At 36.3% G+C, this 23,582-nt stretch overlaps 1 protein-coding gene across 1 annotated transcript; it reads left to right on the top strand.

The window, feature by feature from the left end:
• Nucleotides 1–9,909: 9,909 nt before the first annotated feature.
• On the top strand, nucleotides 9,910–12,113 carry LOC18424207 (ornithine decarboxylase). Its single transcript, XM_006828798.4, has one exon. It carries the CDS (start codon nucleotides 10,630–10,632, stop codon nucleotides 11,890–11,892), a length of 1,263 nt encoding a protein of 420 aa, XP_006828861.1. The 5' UTR covers nucleotides 9,910–10,629; the 3' UTR covers nucleotides 11,893–12,113.
• Nucleotides 12,114–23,582: the final 11,469 nt, after the last annotated feature.

The following is a 23,582-nucleotide window of genomic DNA, read 5'->3' on the forward strand; positions in this document are numbered from 1 at the left end:
ATTAGATTTATTGAAGAAACAATTAATAAAAAGAAATTAATCATTTTTACGTTAATCTTTTTCTATTTTTGCTCGACTTGTATTTTTACTTGAATAATTTCACAAAAATAGGGAAAAAATAACCATGCTACAATAAAAAGATACGACATTTCAGATAATTAACATAAAAAAGAATATGATATTTCATATAATTAACGTAGAAAAAGTGTTTACGATGAAAATCAGAGAGATCTTCAGAAAAAGATCCCTCAGATCCGTACCACAAACTGATTTTAAAAGTGTGATAGAGAGTGGGACAATCAAATTCTGATATGAGGCTAGATCTATTAAAAAACGAATAGATCTACTCTCAGATAAGTGGCGGAGCCAACATTGATATAAAAAGCACCAAATACAATATAAAATGCAATAAAACAGATTTAATTCTAATAAAAATAATAAATATAGAAAAACATGCATAAAGAGTAAAAAAAACCAGACCGGGCCAGTTGGCCTGGGACTCCCGCAGCCTTGCTCGTATCAAGACCAGCTAAGTTTATATGGTGCGTCCTCTTTGTCTCTTTTCAGGTTTTGGCCAGGCTTTTGCTTGGTTGGATGGATCTCTTAATCTAAAGGTCTAAAGCTTAGGTTTTTCTAAATCTAAGGTTTGCTCACAGGTTTTCTCTTGAGGCTCTTTCTAAAGGAATGGATAACTACTTAAATCATGGGTGTAGAATGGATAACTACTAACAACTACAAGATTTGCTAGGTATAGAATGAATAACTACTAAAACCATAGGTGTGGAATGAATGACTACTAAAACTACAAGATTTGCTAGGTGTGGATCATAGGATGGGACCATGGATTTTGGTGATATATGGTTTAAGGATCTATTGAAATAGTGTGGTCTTATGGGTTCAAGAAAACCATAAAATTTGTCAGTTTCAAAGTGAGATGTCTACTAAATAAACATAATTCAATAGTATACAATTTTCATGTCGATTTTCCCCTAAGATATGCAATTACATAAACTCTTACCAGCTAAGTCCAAATATGTCAGAGCAGCATGAGCAAATTCGAGCAAAAGCTACTTCTTTACTGCTTCTCTCGTCTCTCCATTCTTTACTTCTCTCGTCTTTCCATCAAAAGTTTAAAATATTAATAAAATCCAATTATAACAAAACGAAATTGACTTTTTCTAACCAAAAGTAAAATTAATGTAAACAAACCTCAAGGAATGAGGTATAACAAAAAACCAAATCAATAGAATAAAAGAAATAAAGGAATGGAGCTTGTTTACATAAAGAAGGAACACAAAGATAGGCATACTTACCATTGACTTTGGATTTGAAAATAAAGAATAAAAATTAAACAACTATTTGTTTTCTTTGAGAAGGATAGGGGAAAACGAAAAGTAGGACGACAAATAGTTTTAATGGCGTACATCTTAAACGTGGTAGGACAATTGGGTGGCGAGGACCGAGAAAATTATTTTCGTGTTATCAATAACGTGGCCAACAGGCTCAGCACTAGGATTTTGACCTCGCCCAAAAGTTGGGTTTCAAAAGGATGCCTCGTGGCTACAACCATAAGAGTTGGTATTGAACAAGAAGGCTCTAATGAAGGCTGAAACAACTCTTGCTAAACCAAGGTAAGAACTAAAATGAGGTCTTGAACGCATGGCAATGGGCCCCTCACTAAACTGCGGTAAAAAGGTGGTGCCACGTAGGGCTGGCAATGGGCCGCCAGGGCTGACAATAAGCTTGGCGGCCCAACCTGGATTCTCCGGCCCTAAAGATCGGGCCATCATGGCCTGAGGGTTGGGCTAGGCTGGGGCTACGATATGGCCAGCCTGATTTAGTTACGATAGGTTCAGCTTGATTTAGTTCAGCCTAACCCTCTTTTTTCGCATTTTTTTTAAAAAAATTTATTTGGCCCTGCCCAGTCTAGCTTGGCCGTGACAAGGGAAAGGCCAAGGCCTCTTTGGCCCGGTCTGGGCCTGGTCCGGTTTGGGCCAGCCCTACGGGTACAAAAGCTGGACCTGCCCTAGTGCATGGATACTTGTACATTTGCTCAAAAAGTGGAAGTCCCTTTTTCTTTTTTTTTTGGCAAGACCGAAGTCCCTTTCTATTCTAAGCCCTTCAAAAAGCCAAGGACATTTCCCCTTATAAAGCTAAGAGAGGCCTAAATCTAGGTAATACAAGACTAAAAACTCTTTTTGCCATATTTTACGTTAAGTGAGAAAACTACCCAAACAAAGAAGTAAAATACTATAGCTATTTGATATATCATTCAAGAAAATTGACCAAAAGATGCCTAATAGTTAAACCATTTAACATCTTTTATCAAATTTCAACTAACCCATCAAATAACACAGCATTATAGATTTTAAAAACAGTCAAATCACCCCTTTGATCAGATGTTAAATTTTTAGGGTGTTTTGATGTTATCTCCCACTTTTTCTTGTTCTTTTTTGACAAAGGTTTTCACTTTTATCAATAATGAAGCAAACATATTCCATCAAACATTCCCTACATCGTTAATAATAGAAACCTCAGCCATCGAAACACCTCTTTTCGACAAACTATCAGTAACCTCATTGGATTCCCGGAAGACATGCTGAAAAGTTAGGGATAAGACCTTCGCAAGCTTTTGCACCGAGTATAAAATCCATAGCACACGTTGTTCCTCATTACACCATTTGATCACATTAAGGTAATCACCTTCCACCACTATATCTGGACCGAGATTCTTAGACCTGATAAAATTTAAACCGATGAGCAAAGCTTGGAAATTAGAAGTGGCTATGCCAATTGGTCGGCATAGGCCAAGTCAACTATTCCATTCCAATCACGGACCACACCCCCCACACCCGAAGGACCACGGTTACCTTGAGAGCTTCTATCAAAATTCAGCTTCAACCTACCCCGAATAGGACGTATCCAATTGCCAATCGATCTCATCCTTATACCTCTCATATAAACCAGCTTACCTAGATTGATCCTCACCTCAATTGCCCTTATTTCTCTCCCCTCATCAAGAATCGAGCGCCAGCTCCAAGAAGTATGCACAATAAGTTGGATCAGACACTCCAAATGAAGACATTTTCCTTCAAAAGTCCGTCTATTCCGCTCCTCCCATAACTCCCAACATATAGCTCATCTAATAATCTGCCATAACTTCCCCCCCAATTTAGGCAATCCAAGCAAGACTAACTGAGTAATAATACCTAACACACTGTGTGGAAGAGTGACACTAAAACCAATACTTCCCAAATATCAACACCACACATTAGTCGCAAACCGACAAGGAATAAGCAAATGCGCGTTGGACTCCCCATCCTCTTTGCAAAACAAACATACGTTTGGTAATATCTTTCATCTTTTAATAAGATTGTCAATCGTACGCACCTTATTTAAACTTGCCAACCACATAAAACACTTAACCTTATGAGGGACTGGCCACTTCCAAATTTCGGAGATTTGAGGTAAGGACTATCTATGCCGGTCATGAAACAACACCGAGTATATAGTTTTAATAGAGTAAACATCATCCTTACAATGCTCCCAAATGAGCTCATCGGGCAAATCATTAGATAAGACCACCTCATGAAGCTTTGATAATAGGCTGGACACGTGATTACCAACAAGATCAGTAACCCGACTGTACCGCAAGTGAATATCCCATACCACTTGCTCACCACCAACCTGAACAATGTCACTAATCAACGAATTAGAGGAGGATGCCATGGCAAAAAAATCCGGGAATGAGGTTTTCAACGGACTATCACCCAGCCACTTTTGAAGCCAGAACGGAATCCGAGCACCATTCCCAACACACCATCTTATATCTCTATGAATATAAGCTTTGAACATAAAAATATCTTTCCAAAACATAGATCTTAATGCACTTGAACTGCCTCCACCAATCCACACTCCAAACCTGTGAATACCATATTTAGCAATGACTTAATGTACCCCACCACCACTTAGTCAAAAGAGCTTCATTCATTAACGCCAACCTGCGAATACCAATACCACCTTCACTTTTGGGAGTGCACACTCTATCCCATATTAACAAATTGAATTTCTTCCCATCTTCAAAAGAACCCTAAAGAAAATCACACATCATCTTCTCTATTCTCTTAATAATTGTGGATAACATCTTCAACATAGGCAATTGATAGATTGGAAGATTGGTCATACACAACTTTACCAGTGTTGCACGTCCACCAAGTGACAAGTACTCGGGTTTCCACAGGTCTAACTTGATTTGCGCACGTTGTATGACTCGATCCCAAACAAAGATAGGCAATCTAGAGTAAAAAACTGGGAGACCCAAGTAAGTGATCGGAAACTGCTCCACCTTACAGCCCAAAATCTGTGCCAAATCCTCAGCTAAACCTCCATTGCAATTCACCCCTATCAAAGAGGTTTTGGAGATATTAACTTTCAGGCCTAACACCACTTCACAACATCTCAGGAAGTTCCCTAAGTACTCAATATAATCATTTTTTGCATCCACAAAGATCAGAGTATCAACCGCATACTGTAAATGAGAGATCACGGGGCCATTATGTCCCATAGAGAAACCTGTCAATCTACCCTTATTGACCACATTTTAGATCATCAAACTAAAGCACTCCACATAAATAGTAAAAAGGAACGGTGAGAGACGATCACCTTGACGGAGACCTCTAGAAGACTTGAAGAATCCTTTAAGAGAACCATCAATAAGAATTGAAAAGTGAGCTGACAAAATACAACCAAAAATCCATTTACACCATTTATCCCCAAACCCCATACACATCATTATTTCTAGCAAAACACTTCATTCTACTCTATCATAAATCTTCTCCATATCTAACTTGATAATAGCTCCATGCTCCTTACTCTCCATCATTGAGTGAATACATTCTTATGCAATTAGGATACTATCCGTTATAAGTCTATCTTTAATGAAAGCCGTTTGAGGACCAGAGATCAAACCACTCAAAACTCGTTTCAACCGCAAAGCCAGCACTTTTGGAACAATTATGTAGAGACTAACAATGAGATAGGTCTAATATCAGACAATTCCTTAATCTTTGATTTTTTTTGGATTAGGGCAATGAATGTGGAATTTACCCCTCTAAACAGCTCACCCCTATCAAGAAAACTACGAACCATGCCAAGAAGCTCACTAGAGAGCATAGACCAAAACCTCTGAAAGAAGCAAATCAGAAAACAGTCAGGTCCTGGAGCCTTACCCCCCAACAAAGAAAAAACAACGACTTTCAACTCTTCCATTGACACCTCCAATACCAGATCAGCCATAGCCTCCTCTGATAAGGTTTTAAAAGGAATAAGATTCAAGCGAGGAGTAGCAAAGACACCATACGAAAAGGCCTTTCGGAAGTGTTCAACAATAGCTAAATTACGCTTATCCAAATCATCTTGAACTAGCCCTTCAATATGAATCTCTGAGATATAATTCTGTCTTCTACACGAACTAGCTATAGCATGAAAGAACAATTGTCCAAATCATCTTGAACTAGCTATAGCATGAAAGAACTTAGTATTCAAATCACCCTCCTTCAGCTACTTAATCTGAGACCTCTGCCTCCAATAAATGTCCTCAGAGATGCAAAACTCATTAAGTGAGTTAATTTTTTCCACTCGCTATTAGGTAAGCATTAGGGCATAGGATTCAACATACTATCTAGGATCGAAGAGCAATACCTCAATAGAAATCTCTCTCCAGAAGAGAAATTTCCGAGAAATCGTCTTCATGCCTCAAAATATTTGAAGCCGCTTTCTCATAAAAGTCCACTGAGCTGTTTTATTCTTTCTTAGGTGCCAGTTTCCCATGAAACACACATGTGAAAGCAGCTCGGTCAACAAAAATCTCTCCCCTAAAGAGAGATTTCCCACGAACCAAACATGCCATAGAAAACAAGAATTTATGCTTTGGGGAGCATTTTGGATATTCATTCTCTCCATGAAAGCCCTATCTAGCATCAATATTAGGATCTTATAATTTGGAATATAACCTCTTCAGGCTAGCAACTGACTTCAAAAATAAAAGAAGAAGAATCATATGCACTCAAAGAGTGCCTAAAAAGATAAATGTCATCATTTAATTGAATAGACATTATTGCAATTTTGGATGGTTAGATCCATGGATTTAAAAAATGGATCGGTGACCCGTATCCGTGCAAGTAAAAAATCAGACCGGATAGGTGAATCGTGGGTTCGAATCATTTTTTTACTGTGCAAAAAAAGAGTAATGATCCTATGAGACCCTCCCTCACCCATGTGTGTAGGACCCCAAAGGATCACCATTACATTTGGCACAAATCTTTAGAAAAGTTATCACATGTGTGTGGGACTGACTTTTCTAAAGATCTGTACCAAATTTAGTAGTGATCCTTTAGGGTCCTACACACATGGGTGTGGGAGGATCTCACAAGGTCATTTCCCGCAAAAAAATATATGAAAAAACAGTGAACCGGCCGAAAACATGTCAAGATTGGTGAATCGACAGTCTGGATCATCATTTTATTGTAGAGAATCATCGTTTAACTATGCAGAACCACTTGTTCCCTTCTAGACTCAGCCGTTTTCTATATGTACGCAAAACTAGAACAGAGTGACCGAATCTAGGTTCAGATTAGGCGATTCCGTACTGACTCGATATTTTTTAAATCACCAATTAGATCTAAATATTTAGGAACTCAAAATCCCTTGCTTTTGGTTTAGGATACTTGTCTACTACATCGATTCCAAAATTTCATGTAACATAAAGTGCAAGTTTTTACCTGGGGGAATAAATGTACAATAGACTCCTATGGAAGCATGGTATTCGTGATTTAGTCAAAATTATAAGGTATGGAAAATTAGTGTAAATTGGCCCATGTAGCATTGGCGGCATTACCTATAGTGGAAGTGCAAAGTGCGTCGCACATTTGCGTATTGACTTTTTCTATCTTTGTTTATAGGGTGCGTTGGCATGGAGCTGAGGTTCTAAACAATCAAAATAGATCTCATCTTTAAATAGTATCAAGAAATATGGTTTTAATATTAAAAATCTTTGTGATAGCCTTAAAATATAATTTTATTTCTAATTATAAAATTTAAAGCTTAAAAAATAGTGTAGATCAAGTAGATCTAAAAAAACTTGAAAAATCTTAAAAATTGACAGTCTAAAAATGCATTACAAGATGGACTATTTCCAAAACTTGAAATCCATTTTCTTCTCATGTATCTTGATATCAAGATGATGGAATTGAGGATATTTAGGCATCAAAACAACCTCATCTAGTAAAATTTTTGAGATAGGCTCTAATTTGGTCCTTTAGAGCCTCGGCTCTATGCAAACTTTTCCCCCTTGCTTATTACTAAACCTACCAATAAGACAAAAAAAACACTTTTTTAAAAAAAGGGTGCAATTGGCATACAGATACATCCCTAGCTACATTGGTAAGGTGCACCTTCAAATTGTATCATGGTAGATAATTTTGATGTAAAATATTCTTAGGATGATCTCAAAATCTATTTTTATATCTAATTATAAAATTGTAATTTTAAAAAATGGTTAAAATCAAGTAGATATATAAACATGTGAAAATCTTAAAAATGGACGGTATAGATAATATGTTGTAAAATGCACTATTTTTTAGACTTAAAATCTTTTTATTTTTCATTGTCATGTATCTTGATGTCGAGATGATCAATTAAAGGGTTTTTCAACATTAATACTACCTTTTCCGATGGATTTTTTAGGTGCATCCGTAGTTCTACATTATGAGGTTGCATCCTTATATAAACTTTTTCCTTCAAAAAATGAGGTTTCAAAAACATATTATTTTAAAATAAAAAAAAAATATACAGTTGACATCTTAATATGTAGAAGAAAAAAACACACTTTTCACAAAAATATGAGAATGAAAAAATATATTATTTTAAAATAAGAAAATTTTATGTAAGGTTGACACAGTAAAATGTAGAATTAAGGTGCACCTCTAAAATCGTTTGAAAAACGTTGTTCTAATGTTTGGAAAAACTTCTAATAGATCATCTCGACATTGAGATATATAGATATGAAGAAAGAAAAATTTTCAAGCCTTAAAAATAGTACATCTTGCAACACATCGCCCGAATTATTTGCTTTCAAGATTTTCTTGCATTTATAGACATACTTGATTTGAATTATTTTTAGAATTTAAAATTTTATAATTAAAGATAAAAATAGATTCTCGCACCATCTTAAAAATTTTCAACACCAAAATTGTATCTCACGACAAAATTTGAAAATACATCTTACCATGATTCTTTAAGGTCATAACCTTATGCAAACCATGCCCTTTAAATGGGAGAAATATATAATGAGACCACTTATTTTTTTGTACAAAGTGGTCACATTTAATCTTGACCACTGGATGTGAAATTAGATGGCTTCATTTATTCCAATGACAAAGCTCAAACTTCAAAAAAAAAAATCTCAAACTTTGTAACACACTCAATTTATCAGATTTCACATTAGATAGTTGTAACTAATTGTGACCTCTTTGTTTCAAAAAGATAGATGGTCTCATTATATACACTCCTTTTAAAAAGGTAAAAGTTTATATAGAGTCAAGGGTCCAAACAATCAAAATAAAGCGCAACCTAAAAAATTTCATTAGAAGAGGTTGTTTCGATGCCCAAATATCTTTAACTTCTTAACTTGATCATCTTGACATCAAGATGCATGGACATGAGAAAAAAAAATAGATTTCAAGGTTTGAAAATAGTGCATCTTATAATGCATTTTTGGACCGTCAATTTTCAAGATTGTCAAGTTTTCGTAGATCTGCTCGATTTACACTATTTTTCAAGCTTGAAAGTTTATAATTAGAGATGAAAATATATTTTAAGGCTATCACAAAGATTTCTAATATTGAAACCACATTTCTCGATACTATTTGAAGGTTGGCTTTACTTTGCTTGTTTCGAGCCTCGGCTCTATACAACCCGCACCCTTTGAAAAAAAAAAAAAAAAAACACCCAGCGGCAAAAATAACACATAAACCATCATCCAAAATTAGAGAATGTGGCTTGGAAAAAAAAACTGCAATGATGCTTCGCAAATTTTGTTGGGAACTTTTCTTATTAAAATATATCTTCACCCACATTCGAGTAGTAAGCATCGCCAAGCGAAATGAGGTGAAAATGAAGCTTAGAGAGATTCCAAAAGGAAATATAGGCATCAAATATTTTCTCATGATTCAACGTAACCTTCGAAACTAAGACCTTTTCTTGAAAGAGAGAGATGAAAGCCAAAGAAACGGACACTACGTTTAATAATATTCTAATGGCCCTATTAAGATTCAAAAGTGTTTACCAATACTAGAAAATTCATGGGTAACCCTAATTGTCTTTTATGAACAGCTTGACCGTGCCAAAAGGGCCATTATGCTTTCTTTTAGTCAATGGACAACATCAGGTGGAATTAGATCCCTAATCAATTCTAGAGAGAGAGAAATATCTAGAGAGAGATTGTACAGAGAGAGTCGAAAAAGTGGGATTCCACAGAGGTGGTGACGGTTGGTCGTCATCGATAGGTAATTGGTGCCGCAGAAATATTCATGGAAATAATCTGGGCCGTTGATTGTGAGTACTTTTCTTAGAGAGAGAGAGTAGATGGGGTGAGGCGGTTGTATAAGAGGGAGGGGAATTTGAGGAAGAGTTTATCTGGAGAGAATAAAGAGAGAGACGGGAGGTGGGCACCGAACTCAAATAATGCATGCAAAAGGCCCCCAAAAGTTTGAAAAAGAGTTCAATGCTCTCCTAAATACTCTAAGAATAGTCGCCGCTCCACCATTCTACCCCCCATAAAACAGTCAAATAGTTAGATACACACGCCTTTGCCCCACTCTCTCTCTCTCTCTCTCTAATTAGGTACACAAATCTTTCTCTCTCTAAAATTAAGTATACAAATCTTTCTCTCTCTAAAATTATGTACACGCGCTTCCGATCTCTCTTTTTCTCTCTAAAATTAACGCTTTTGCTCCTATCTCTCTCTTTAAAACTAGATACACACAAATCTCTCTCTCTCTAGCCTCCTATCTCTCTCTCTAAAATTAAGTACACACGCTTCCGATTTCTCTCTCTAACATTAGCTACACACGCTTCCAATCTCTCTCTCTCTCTAGACTGAAAAGCGATTCACCAATCTCCTTCATTGTATCTGTGTTGAGCCGCATCCGCATCTCCATGCCGGGCCCACTTCCTTTGAGGAATCATAAAATGCCTCACCATTCCCCCTGCTCACCCTTGTAACAAAACCCACCAGATTAAAACTACTCCCATCGCTCTCTCTCTCTAACAAAGAACACCAAGGAACCATCTCTCTCTCTCTAACAAGAACACCAAAGAACGCACACTCTCTCTCTCTCTAACAAGAACACCAAAGAACACACTCTCTCTCTCAATTCTCAGAATCCGACGCACAAACCTAACCACTGGTGCCGATTCTCATACCAAAAGGCGCCCCAATTATAGACCCCTCTTTTCCTTACGCGGTGCTTCTTTCTCCCCACTATAAATCCCATCCCCTGGCCTCAAACCAACTTTCAACCATCCATCGAATAACCTTCTTTCTCTCTCTTCTTTCTCCCTCTATCTGTCATGGGCTCAGACCAGCTTGGAGCCCCTTCCACTAGAACCCTGCAGGCGGTGATCAGCTCACCCCACATAAGAAATAAGCGACTATGGCCCCTCTCCAAATGCTCAAAGGGGGGCGTGTCAGACCTTGTCCAAACCATCATCAAAAAACAAGACGCCAAAGACCCCTTCTACTTGATGGACATGGGATCCCTTGCCTCCTTATGGGACCGATGGCAAGAGGTCCTCCCCACCGTCCGACCATTCTACGCTGTCAAGTGCAATCCTGAGCCTGCCCTGCTCGGTGCCATGGCGGCCCTTGGTGCTGGCTTCGACTGTGCGTCCCGCGCCGAGATTGAGTCCGTCCTTGCCCAAGGCGTCTCCCCTGACCGCATTGTCTATGCCAACCCCTGCAAAGCCGAGACCCATATCAAATACGCGGCCAGCGTCGGAGTAAACCTCACCACCTACGACTCAAAAGACGAGGTTGAAAAATTACGCAGGCTCCACCCGAGATGCGCATTGTTATTGAGAGTGAAGCCGCCGGACGATGCCGGCGCACGGTGCCCATTGGGCCCAAAGTACGGCGCCCTCCCTGAGGAGGTCGTCCCACTTCTGCAGGCGGCCCGCAGCGCAGGCCTGTCCGTCACCGGCGTATCATTCCACGTCGGTAGCGGCGCAGCCCACGCACGGGCATACACTTCAGCCATTGCTGCCGCACGTGCAGTTTTCGATTCTGCCAGGCAATTGGGCTTGCCCAGCATGCGTATTCTAAACATCGGTGGCGGCTTCACCGCCGGAGAGCGGTTCGCCGAGGCAGCGGGCTTCATCCGCAATGCGCTGCGATCACATTTCACAGACCAAGTTACGGTGATCGCCGAACCGGGCCGCTTCTTCGCCGAAACGTGCTTCACCCTAGCAACCAACATAATTGGGAAGCGGGTGCGTGGTGAGCTGAGAGAATATTGGATAAGCGATGGGATTTATGGGTCCATGAATTGCTTGTTGTATGACCACGCCACCATCACTGCGTTGCCCCTGGCCTGCGCATCAGGGCGTGGAAACCCTAATTGCGTGGGCATGAGGAACTATCCGTCTACAGTGTTCGGCCCAACTTGTGATGCGTTGGATACGGTTTTGAAGGGCCATCATTTGCCCGAGCTGTATATTAATGACTGGCTCGTGTTTCCTAATATGGGCGCCTATACCGCATCGGCTGGGTCCAGTTTTAATGGGTTTAGCACGGCTGCTATTCCCACCTACCTCGCTTGCTCAAGTGCAACTTAAAGAGAGAGAGTCCTCATTTATGTTTCCTTAGAGAGAGAAAGAGAGGGGAAACTCCTTATTTCTATTTCTCTTTTGTGGTGTTGTCTGGTGTCTCTAGAAAAGATGGAGACGGCTCTTGTGTTTCTTTCGTTACTTTCTCTGAAGTGGCATTTGGTTAGTCCAGTCTTTTGTGCGTTATGGAAAATTGTCAGTAAAAGAAGGTATCCTTCTCTTTTTTGTCATTTTTTCTAATTCTCGGTCAAACTAAACACCTCATTGTCAAATGCTCTCACCCTTTTTATGGTGGCAATGGAGTCCGGGAATAGGTCCAAATTTTAGACTCGCATGCTATTCGGGTCTGAGTTTAGCCGGACCCAACCTATACCCATAGCCATAAGGTATATGATGGCAATCATGTGTCTTTAATCACACCATAGGTATTCACATTGTCACAATATTGGCAACATTTTACAACTCAAAAAATGCTCATAGCCACAGGATATATGATAGTGTAAAAATGACAAAAAAAAGAAAAAAAAAGAGAGCATATAGTTACAGAGTGACAATGGATCGGACTAGACTTGGGAACTTACAGGTTCAGGTCCAACTAAAGCCTGCCTAGGCCCGCCTAGCCTTGGTCCTGGCTTTTTTGGCCTATAAAGCCTGCTTAGGCTGGGTTCAGGGTCCAAAAAAAAAAAAAAAAAAAAGGTTAGGGCGGGCCGAATCAGGGCAGCACTCGCTTAGCCAAGCCTTGAGCCACATTTCATGGCCAAATGCCGCTAAGGTCTTAAATTTTTTTTTTTAAAGCAGGGCAGACCAAGCTTGAGCACCTTGTCTATTCATATTTCTCTCTCATACCCCTATATCCGTTTTTAGAAAAGAAAAGTGGGAACATTTGAGAGTTCGTGGATGAAAGGGGTAGGAAGAAATAAGAATCGGATTGCGTGCGGACCGCTGCATATATTGCTGAGCTTTATGTGTGCAGAGGGAATTTCTTTCGTGGTTGATAAGGTTACTGCTTATTCGAGACACAACAAAACCCCTAATAATAACAAGATGAAGGAAATCACTTCTTTTCCCATATATAGGAAAAACTTTATATAAGGTTTCTTTTTGGGTAAGTGACTTTATATAAGGTTGCTACTTTTAATGTAGAACTAAAGTTCACCTCAAAAATATATGAAAATGCTGTTTTGATTGTAAAAAACTCTCTAATGGATTCTCTTGATGTCGAGATGTATGAATATAGAAAGAAAAAAAAAAGTTGAGATTCAAAAATAGTGCATCTTATAACATATTATCTAGACCGTCTATTTTCAAGATTTTCATATATGTTTAGATCTACTTGGTTTGAACCATTTTTTAGAATTCAAAATTTTGTAATTAGATATAAAGTAGGATTCTTAGGTCATCCTAATAATTTTTTACACCAAAATTACATGTTAAGATAAAATTTAGAGGTGCACCTTAATTTGATTGTTTAAGATTGCGATGTTATGCAAACTGCACCCATATATATATATATATATATATAGGGAAAAGATGGGATAAGCCCACTAGCTCATATGAACATATGAGCCCAACGGCCTAGATTGAATCTGGGCCGATCTGACAATCACGGATGTCCGATGGTGCTTAAATTTTATTTTATTTTCTACAAATCCAAATCATTGAAATTTTAGGTGTGTGTTCTTCTCATCAAGACACACCTAATAAAAATATATAAAAAAAATTATCCAACAAACCAAAATGACCAAAATACCCCCCAAATCTTTTTGGGGGTATTTGGGTCAATTTATTAAATATAAAATATTTTTTTAATATTTTTCGAAGATTCATCTATTTTTTATGAACATACGCCTAAAATTTCAAATGATTTAGATTTGTAGAAAATAAATAAAATTCAAACACTATTTGACATCCTTGATCGTCAAATCGGCCCAGATTCAATCTGGATCGTTGGGCTCATATATTCATATGAGCTAGTAGGCTAACCCCAAGCTTTTTCCTATATATATATATATATATATATATATATATATATGGGGAATGATTTCATGCCGATTATATAGTAGCATAATGCAACCATCTGCAAAAACCATATTAGAGACATTTATTTGACACTATTTTTTAAATATACACCCTTTCATTATGAAGAACAATCACATAAAAGACAATTTTTAAAAAATCCTCTAGAAAGTTTTCATTCTAGCCCAATTAATACAAGTTGTCCATTTTATTGAGATGGTTAGATGTAAGACTCATAAGGACTTTTTTATTCTCAAAATTTTTGTATAGTTTTATCATCATTAGATTAATAAGGCTAAAACAGAAAAAGTGATTTTGAATTTATTAAGGCTTAGATCTTGAAATTCACCAAATGGACGGTCGAGATTCCTTGTTGGATGAGTACTAACTTTGACCATATCTAAAGTGCAAATTGAATTTTTTTTTTCGTAGCATTAATTATGCTGATGAAAATACGTGTGCAAAATTTGGGATCATACAAATGCCAAAAATATGGTTTTCTAGAGGCGTAGTTACATTATACTACTATACAACCGTTGCATTATAACATTTCCCTATATATATATATATAAAATCAATTTTAGAAAGAGACCAAGCATAAAGGTGTGGTTGCATTAGAGGTGTGGTTGCATTATACTACTATACAACCGTTACATTAGATCATTTATTTATTTATTTATATATATATATATATATATATATATATATATATATATATGTATATATATATAATAGCAATTTTAGAAAGTGACTAGGCATAGAGAGAGATTGAAACAAACTTCTCTATTTTTTTTGGTTAAAAATAGAGTTCAAGCGTATGGGGTACCGTCATCTTGCTGCCTTGCAGATCTGATCCACCGAGCGGTCAACCTTCATTCCCTTGCAAGTGTTGGCATGCGTCTGAGCGGGAGACACGCATATTTTTACCTAGTTCCGACACTCCCCAACTATGTTTGATAGCTGAAAACATCGAAACTTCACGAGTGCAAGCTATTCCATTGAAACTAGCATATATGTTTTTTTCAAAAGAGCAACCCACCCCACCCCACCACACCAAGTCCAGTGCACGAGGACGTGTGCCCAAATCATTTTGCTCTCACCCCAAATGAATTGCAACTGAATTGTTGGTTAGGTGGGAAAGTGATGCCTTTTAATAAGTGTTTTAAAAAACGAATCGGTACCAAGGATCAAGCGCTCCAAAAATCTATCCGGATTGGTGAATCGACGATTCGGATAAAGAATCGTCCGATTCGGCTGGATTAAGCTTTAAAAAAATCCAAAAAAATTATTAAAATTCATTATAAATGTTGTTTTTTAAGAATCCAATAAGAAACGAGGGTACTACATTGTTAACTTTCATTTTTTTCATCAATTTGTGAATATTGAGACGTTATTTCCCTGTATAAACTTATGTTAACCATTAAATTTACATCACACAAAAGAAAACTCATAGAATTATCATGAATAAAGTATATCAATCATACATAGACTACAATAAAGAGTAGACTAAATCGATAAAACAATGGCCACTAAAATCTCGAATTGACGTAAAATCTTAATCCGTTAAAAAAACCCAAATTATTACAAACTAACTATAATCCAAAATTATTACAACCTAACTAACTATAATTATTTTATTATACAAACAATGACAAATCCAAAATATTTTATAATATCATCTAATTTAAAATGTATTTTTGACAACTGTAAAAAAAATAGTACATTACATGTTTTATAATGCAAAAATTAATATATAAAATAAAAATTTGGTTATCAATATAGAAATTATTTGAATGCGTATCAATTTTCGAAATAACAATTCAATTTTTCAAAATTTTAATTTTTTAGATTCTAAAATAAATTTAGTAAAAAATATTATTAACAAAAAGATAGAATTTCAAATGGAATAATTTTTTTTTTTAACAACATTATTTTCTGCTTATTTTTTTATTTTTTTTACAACAAAAATAGTATATAAAATTATTTATAATGCAAAATTTAATATATAAAATAAAAATTTGGTTATCAATATAAAAATTATTTGAATGTGTACTAATTTTCGAAACAGCAATTTAATTTTTCAAAATTTTAATTTTTTAGATTTTATAATAAATTTATTAAAAAAGATTGTTAATAGAAAGAGAGAATTTTTTTGGCTTATTTTTTATTTTTTTTTACAACAAAAATAAAATAATATAGCACGCTTGAGCTGCAGTTCAAACTTGAGATGCCCTTCAACTAAGAGGAAGCGACAACCATAAAGCCACGCCGTGGCAAGTGTATTAATTTTCCATATATGTGATACTTATTCATCATCTATTTTAATTTAATGCACCTTGTGGGAATTATCCCACATCAAAAAATGAGTATTAAATAGTTTCATTGTACCTAAGGTCATGTAACGGGTTCTCTCGGGTTTATAACATCGAACGGGGCGATTCCTGGTTTTGCAAAGCAATTGGCACGGGATTTCTCAGTTTTGCAAAGTAATCAGCATGAGGGCAAAGTAATCGATAATCGGCACAACAGTTCCCGGATTTGCAAAGCAATCGGCACGGGGGCAAAGTAATCGGCACGGCAGTTCCCGGTTTCGCAAAGTAATCGATACGGGGATACTGATTCCGTTGCACAGTTCTCGGTTTTCCAAAGTAATCGGCACGGCAGTTCCCGGTTTTGCAAAGTAATTCGCACGGGGATATTGATTCCCGGTTTTGCAAAGTAATTCGCACGGGGATACTGATTCCGTTGCAAAGTATCAACAAAGATTCATGGCTCGCACGTGATGAACTTCAAAAAAATTATAATAAAAAGCTCATCAGCCCTAAAAATTAGGGTTTCCAGCCCAATGTCGGGTCACTATGGCCTGGCGACGACCTGACCCAACAGACCCAAGGCTAGGCCTCAACCAGGACCCTTCGGGGCCAGACCAGGGCTAGCTCGATGCCAGCCCCAGAAAGCATAGGTGATGTATAGTATAAACTAAGAGCATGTTTGGTGATTGGGTCCAAGAAGCTTAGACCTCCAGGGTGTTGTAGCAGTACCTAATTTGATAATTAAGAACGGTACAGTATCTGGAAATGCCCTCTTGCATGCAGCCCCATGGAAGAGAGAGCTTCATATTGAATGAGAGGGCTCACTTCCCTTGGGAAGCTCGCCAATCTTCATTTTGTTTAATTTTATTTTTGTTTTAAAAAAAACAACTTAAGAGAGATAGAATTTAAGGTTATGTTCACCTCATTAGGCCACATTTATGAAAAATAAAAAAATAATATGTAAAAACTAAAATAACTAAAATACTGCTGAAGTTCATTTTTAATGACTTTTTTTTTTTAGGTATGTGTAGGTGAGAAGTATCGATAACCAAAATTTTATCTCAATTGGATGTATAGAAAAAATAAAATTGAAATGCTTAGACGCTCTTAAACTTTGAATATTCCAACTTTGTAACTTTCAGGTTTATCAAACACAAATTTTAATAGTTCCATAGAATTCTAGACAAATTATCAAACGCAATATTTTATAGTTTTAAATACATATCTTCTTGCTATCAGGCTCTTGAACTTCCTAATTTTCCACTTCCAGTTATCAAACACATCTTAAATACTGTGAAAACTTTTGGCTAAGGTTTAGTGGACAATGTGTCCGCCCTAGCAAAATCCAGCGATCCAAAATTTCACAAGTCGATAATTTCAACTACGATAGTCATTATCTCATAAAAAAAAAAATGTTTAAATCCTAAAAACAATCTACGTTAAACTCCTTTTGTACTATTCTTGAAAATAATCTTTCAGGATTATCTGTCCCTCAAAATTGCACCATTTCTCGAAACTGCAAATTCATGTGCCAAATCCATGAAAAACTAGAGTGGTTCATGCTTTTACTCCGACACACAATGAGCTTTTCCAATACATTTTAGGCGTACAATACTTTGTTATTTTTGAAAAACTGAAAAAGGAAAATCATACCTGACAATCATGAAGCCCTTTGTTACAAAACTTGGGTCACAAACTTGAAAGGGCAAACCACTAACTATTTCAAAATGGGTAGCTCGTATTCTCGAATTATCCAAAAAATAAAAAGACTTGGGTCTTACACTTAGAGAGTTTTAGTCCAACTGAAAATCTTGTAACTCTTTGAATGGTTGAAGGAAATCTGTATTGGGATCGCATACCTCACCTTTAAAACAAAGAGGTCACAATCACTATTGGAAGCCACTATTCGGGGTGGCTACCAAGCCTGAGTACTCTTACGGCAAAAAAAAAAAAATTGAAATTTAAAAAGTCTAAAAAAAAATCCCAAAAATAAGAAATATATGTTTAAAGTAAAATTATACAAAACACATCAAAATGAATTTAAAAAAAGTAGATCTTAAAAAATTAACTTGTGATTGGGGGAATTTTTGAAATAATCCAAAAAGATGGGAAAATGTAAAAATAAGCATATATGGGCAAAACACTTTCCAATCTCCGCCAAAATAATAGAAACCATAAAAAAACATATCACAAATAAATTTCATATTTTTTGGAATTTTTTATTTTTTGAATTTTTTAAATATCCTCCGGGAAACTGGAGCTCGTCAACGTGGCAAGCCCAAGTACTCGGGACTTGGACCGAATAGTCAAATGCTGATCCGAATCACTCTTAGCCATTGAATATGAATCCAACTTATAGAAGTATGTCCCGACATTTAAGAAATTTTCGTTCGAATTTTGTGCCCTATAAGTAATTCCCAACCACCAAATTTTGCATCCGAGGGGCCAACAATGATTGTGACCTTCTTGTGTTCAAAGTAAACCGTCTTGTTGGATGTATTTCCATTTCCGATAGCATTTTAGGCTACCCTGACTCTCTATGAGCTAAATCTAATGCAGTATGGTGTGTAACAAGCATGGTATAGTAGGTTTGTCCCAATTCATCCATCGTCCACATCAGACGGAGTGATGCAGATTGAATAGCTTTTGGTTTCGAGACCATAGCCCGGTTTACCTAAAGGCCAAAAAGCCCTCGGTCGTTGCCTCATTCTCCTTTTAGAAAAGAAAAGCTTTCAACGTAACGGCACCCACATACATATCATATGGGACCCTGATCTCAGCTATCAGACTTGAGTAGAAAGCTGAGATGGCTTAAGCCACAATGTCCCAAGTTGGCACTTAATTATTATATTTTAATCGGACAATTCATAATTGTTTACTTTTTATTTTTTATTCTACAAATCATTTTGAAACAATATTTGGGGCATGTATAGATCTGACATGGGCGCACATGATAAAAATAAATAAAAAAATTTCTAGTGGCAAAAATTTACCAGAATACCTCTAAAATTTGTAAGGGCATTTTAGTCATCTATTTGTACTTTTTATCCAGGTTCACCCTAATTTTATTATGGGATGCCTAAAATTTCATCAAAAAATGTTTTGTAGAGAAAAAATGAAAAACAAAATTATAGTGTTTGACGTGACATTGTGGCATGAACAATCATAGCCGTCAATTTTGAATCGACCGACTAAAAAATTGGTAACATGCAACTTATATTTGGTTGGGGTCACATAGAAACATTTCCCTTTTAGAAAAAGGAGCAATTAAAAGACATGCTTGCATCTTTTGTATTGCTTTTCGTCATTTCTTGGAAGCTAAAACATAATATTGCAAATTCAAGGAATATCAATCGGGTGTGGTATGCAATCTTAAACAATCCAATAAAGGTGCAACTCCAAAGTTTAACATAACATGTAATTTTGGTGTTAAAAATTCTTAAGATTATCTCAAAATCTATTTTCATATCTAATCATAAATTTTGAAACTCAAAAAATGGTTAAAATCAAGTAGAGCTCTAAACATATGAAAATCTTAAAATGAACGGTTTAGATATTGTGTTGCAAGATGCATTATTTCTGAGACTCAAAATCTTTTTTTTTTTTTTGCCATATTCATACATTTCAATGTCGAGATGATCAATTAGAGGCTTTTCAACAATAAAATAACTTTTTTTTATGGATTTTGATGTGCATATGTAGTTCTAGATTTTAAGGTTGCAACCTTATTTAAACATTTTCCATATCATAAATTTGTTCTCCTTGCTAATTTCAAATAATAAAAATGACGGTAATTAAGAGTAAAATAATAATATTCAAAGGGGTCTTTCTTAAAAGGAAAAAGTTTATAAAGGGTTGAGGCTCTAAACAATCAAATTAGAGCCTACCTCAAAATTTCAATAATAGGTTGTTTTGATGCCAAAATATCTTCAAATTGAGCATCTCAACATCAAGATGTCATGAGAAAAAAAATAGATTTCAAGTTTTGGAAATAGTATATTTTATAATGCATTTTTAGACCGTCAATTTTCAAGATTTTCAACTTTTCATAGATCGCTCGATTTACACTATTTTTTAAGCTTTAAAATTTATAAATAAAAATAAAAATATATTTTAAGGCTACCACAAAGATTTTTAGTACTAAAACCACATTTCTTGACACTATTTTAAGGTAGGCACTAATTTGATTGTTTAAAGATTGGCTCTATACAAAACTGCACCCTTCTTAAAAAGCACTAGCGCATTTGCCACTTGCAAACTAGGGTGAATAAGTCCTTTATATTATTAAAGATCCCGATTCCTTGTTTGGTTTAGGATCACTCTCCTGTTCCTCTTAAGGGGGACACTAAGAGGAGAATAAAGTAATGGAAAGTTTTTTTTTAGACCACTGGGTGTAGAGAATTTATATACGCCACCTCTGATGGTTGAGATGACTCTAATCACAATGTCACGTATAAATACTATTTTATTTTTAAATTTTTCTAGAGATGTTATTCACACTAAATTTGGGGTGTCCACTACCGTCTTTGGCTTGCACATATGAAAAATATAAAAGGAAATATTTCTTATAAAATAAAAGATTAAAATATCTCTAAAAATTTTGGGGTAGTTTGCCATTTACTTTTTACAAATAATTTTTATATTTTTTTAGGTGCGATCCTGTGGAGATGACGACTCGCACTAAATTTTATGTTCATGTAATTTGTAGAAAATAAAAAAAATGAAATAATATGAGAGGTCATATCTAAATCATACACGTAGTAGCTCACTTGTGACATAATTGCTGAAGCAATCACAACCATTCATTTAGATTACACAGATGGGAGAGAGTCGCACATAGAAATTCGCTGCACCAAGCGGTGTATTGAAAGGTTCCCCATAAATTGAAGGCTAGAGACGAACGAAGAGGGGCTAATTCTTAATAATAACAAATATGTCCTTAAATTGGAAAGGTGGGGCTATCTAAGTAGTCAGGGACCCTACTTGATTAAGGCCCTAGTGGACTTGGACCCAGACTCTAGCCAGGTTTAAGTACGTTGTACCTGACTCGACCCAATGGGTCCTAGTGGCTCCTCAGACTCAAGCCACACCCAAGGTGACCCAACAACTAGGTCTTTTATATAGAAATAAGGGCCAGATGAAGCTCTACCAAACCCATACTAGACCCAACTAGTCTAGGTCTTTCCCCCACACAAGCTCAGTAAAGTCCAGATTTTTTAAACTTAAAGTAGACCTAGTATGTTTTGGGGCCTGATCTGATCACAAATAGGGTAAATCCAACGAGACCATGGACCAGTCTAACTTTATAGAAATTGTATCTAATATAAATATAAATGCTAAATAGGGTGTTGTTTGATGTTTTCAATACTATACTAACCCAAAAATGTGTTGGTTCCATATTTGAGTTACAGATTACCTCAAAAATATCAAGAAAATAAAATAAAATAAGTTACGGTTTGGTATAATATAAGTATAGCTGCTAAATGTTTCCAATACCATACTAACCCAAAAATGTGTTGGTTCGAAATTTGAGTTGTAAGTAAAATAAGTTATAAATATAAGGTTCAAATCATAAATTAAATACCAAAATAATTGACAACTCTCTCTCATACCTGGTATCCTTGCGTAAAATTGATCGCCAACATTATGCTGGTGACCGCAAATAGTGGATATAGCTTGGTGAAAGCCAATTGAGATGGCGTTTGATAACGTAGAAAGTAGCTGCCTTTTCCCATTCTTGTACTTTTGACCTGTTTGGAAACAATTAAAATGGGGAAAGTCAGGACCCAACTCCCCATTCACCGTTCCCGCGAAGCAAAGCTGCTGCAAATGGGCACCCATGCAAATCTATAGAAACCCTAGCGTCACTAATGTTATGCCAAACCCTAGCTTCCTTGGGCAACAGGGTACAAGTCCAAATGTTACAGATCCTTGGGCTTTTTGCAGAGCCCACAACTTGGATATATCCGTAATTGTTCTTTAGACCCATGAATTCATTATCAATGGCTGGGAAATCCACATAAATCTCTGGTTCGGTAGGATACCCCTCTTTTATTGAAGCATTATTCATGTTCAATCTCCATTCATAAATACGGGCGACTAATACCCAACAATAGCAGGCCATATCCTTCTCTTGTGATTGGAAAAAAGCTCAGTGATACTATTCGAGTTAGTTGACACCACGATGAGACTGACCCCATGAAAACATAGCGTGGTGATTGCTCCCTGAGAGAGCGAGAGAGGGGGTTGGATCTCTTTGAAAGACCAACAGTCTCTGTTAGAGATGAGAGTGGGAGATTAATGGGGAGAGACGCAATTTTTTTATGGAAAATATAATCCCTTAAAATTCATCTGGGAGTTGAATAATTGGATTCAGATATTTATGGGTTATTTAGATATCAGAAGATACAATTTGATCCCGTCAAACAGACTTATATAATTTAAATTAGAGAAAGTTTCTATATCCCCTCCATCCAACCGTCCAATTTAGGTCAAGTGAGCTACTTACCATTTAATCTAGATCCGATGTCTCAAGTTATTTTATTTTTAATTTTTTTTTATACTAATTACATGAATATGAAATTTAGTATGTACCATTATCTCATTGGGGCACACCGAAATAAATTATTAAAATATAATTTTGATAAAATAGAAAAACCAAAATGCCCGAAAAACTCTCAAAGGGCATTTTAGTTATTTTATTTGAATATACCCTTTTATATTTTTTCCAAGTACGAGTTTAAGGTAGGAGTGGACGTCCAAAGTATAGTGTCAATGTTTTGTAAAAAAGCTTAAAAATAAATAGTGTAAAAGCATGACATTGGGATTGAAGCCATCTAAACCATTCATTCAAAATCGACAGCTAGATAGAGTGAGAAGTACATAAATTTTATGTTTTAGGGAAAGCACAAAAGGCTTGCCTTTTAAATTATAGAAGATTTTATATTATCTACAAATATTAAAACATCGGGGTGCTACAAAACATACGGTTGAGAGAGAGTAACAAAAGGTAGGGTTAAACATGTAATCAGGGACCCCACTTGATGCCCCGGTGCACCCGGACCGAGACTATAGTTGGGTTTAAGTTCAATGTACCCGACTCGACCCAATGGGTCCTAATGGCGGTTCAAACACAAGCCACACCCAAGGTGACCTAATTAGGCCTTTCATAAAGAAACAAGGTTCAAAAGAGGCTTGACCAAACCTAGACTAGACACAACTAGTCTAGGTCTTTCCCCTACACAAACCCTGGTCCAGATTTTTCAAACCTGAACCAGACCTAGTATGTCTAGGGTACTGATCTGATCACAAATAGGGTCAATCCGACAGCGGTATCTATGTACTTTAGGTGAGCCCTTCTATGTGTAAATG

Source organism: Amborella trichopoda, chromosome 9, assembly GCF_054954075.1.
Source record: "Amborella trichopoda isolate Santa Cruz 75 chromosome 9, AtrichopodaSantaCruz75HAP2 v2.0, whole genome shotgun sequence".
NCBI lineage: Eukaryota > Viridiplantae > Streptophyta > Magnoliopsida > Amborellales > Amborellaceae > Amborella > Amborella trichopoda.

What these genes read in the sequence shown, in the direction of transcription:
- LOC18424207 (XM_006828798.4), top strand. Translation starts at nt 10,630, where the DNA reads ATGGGCTCAGACCAGCTTGGAGCCCCTTCCACTAGAACCCTGCAGGCG.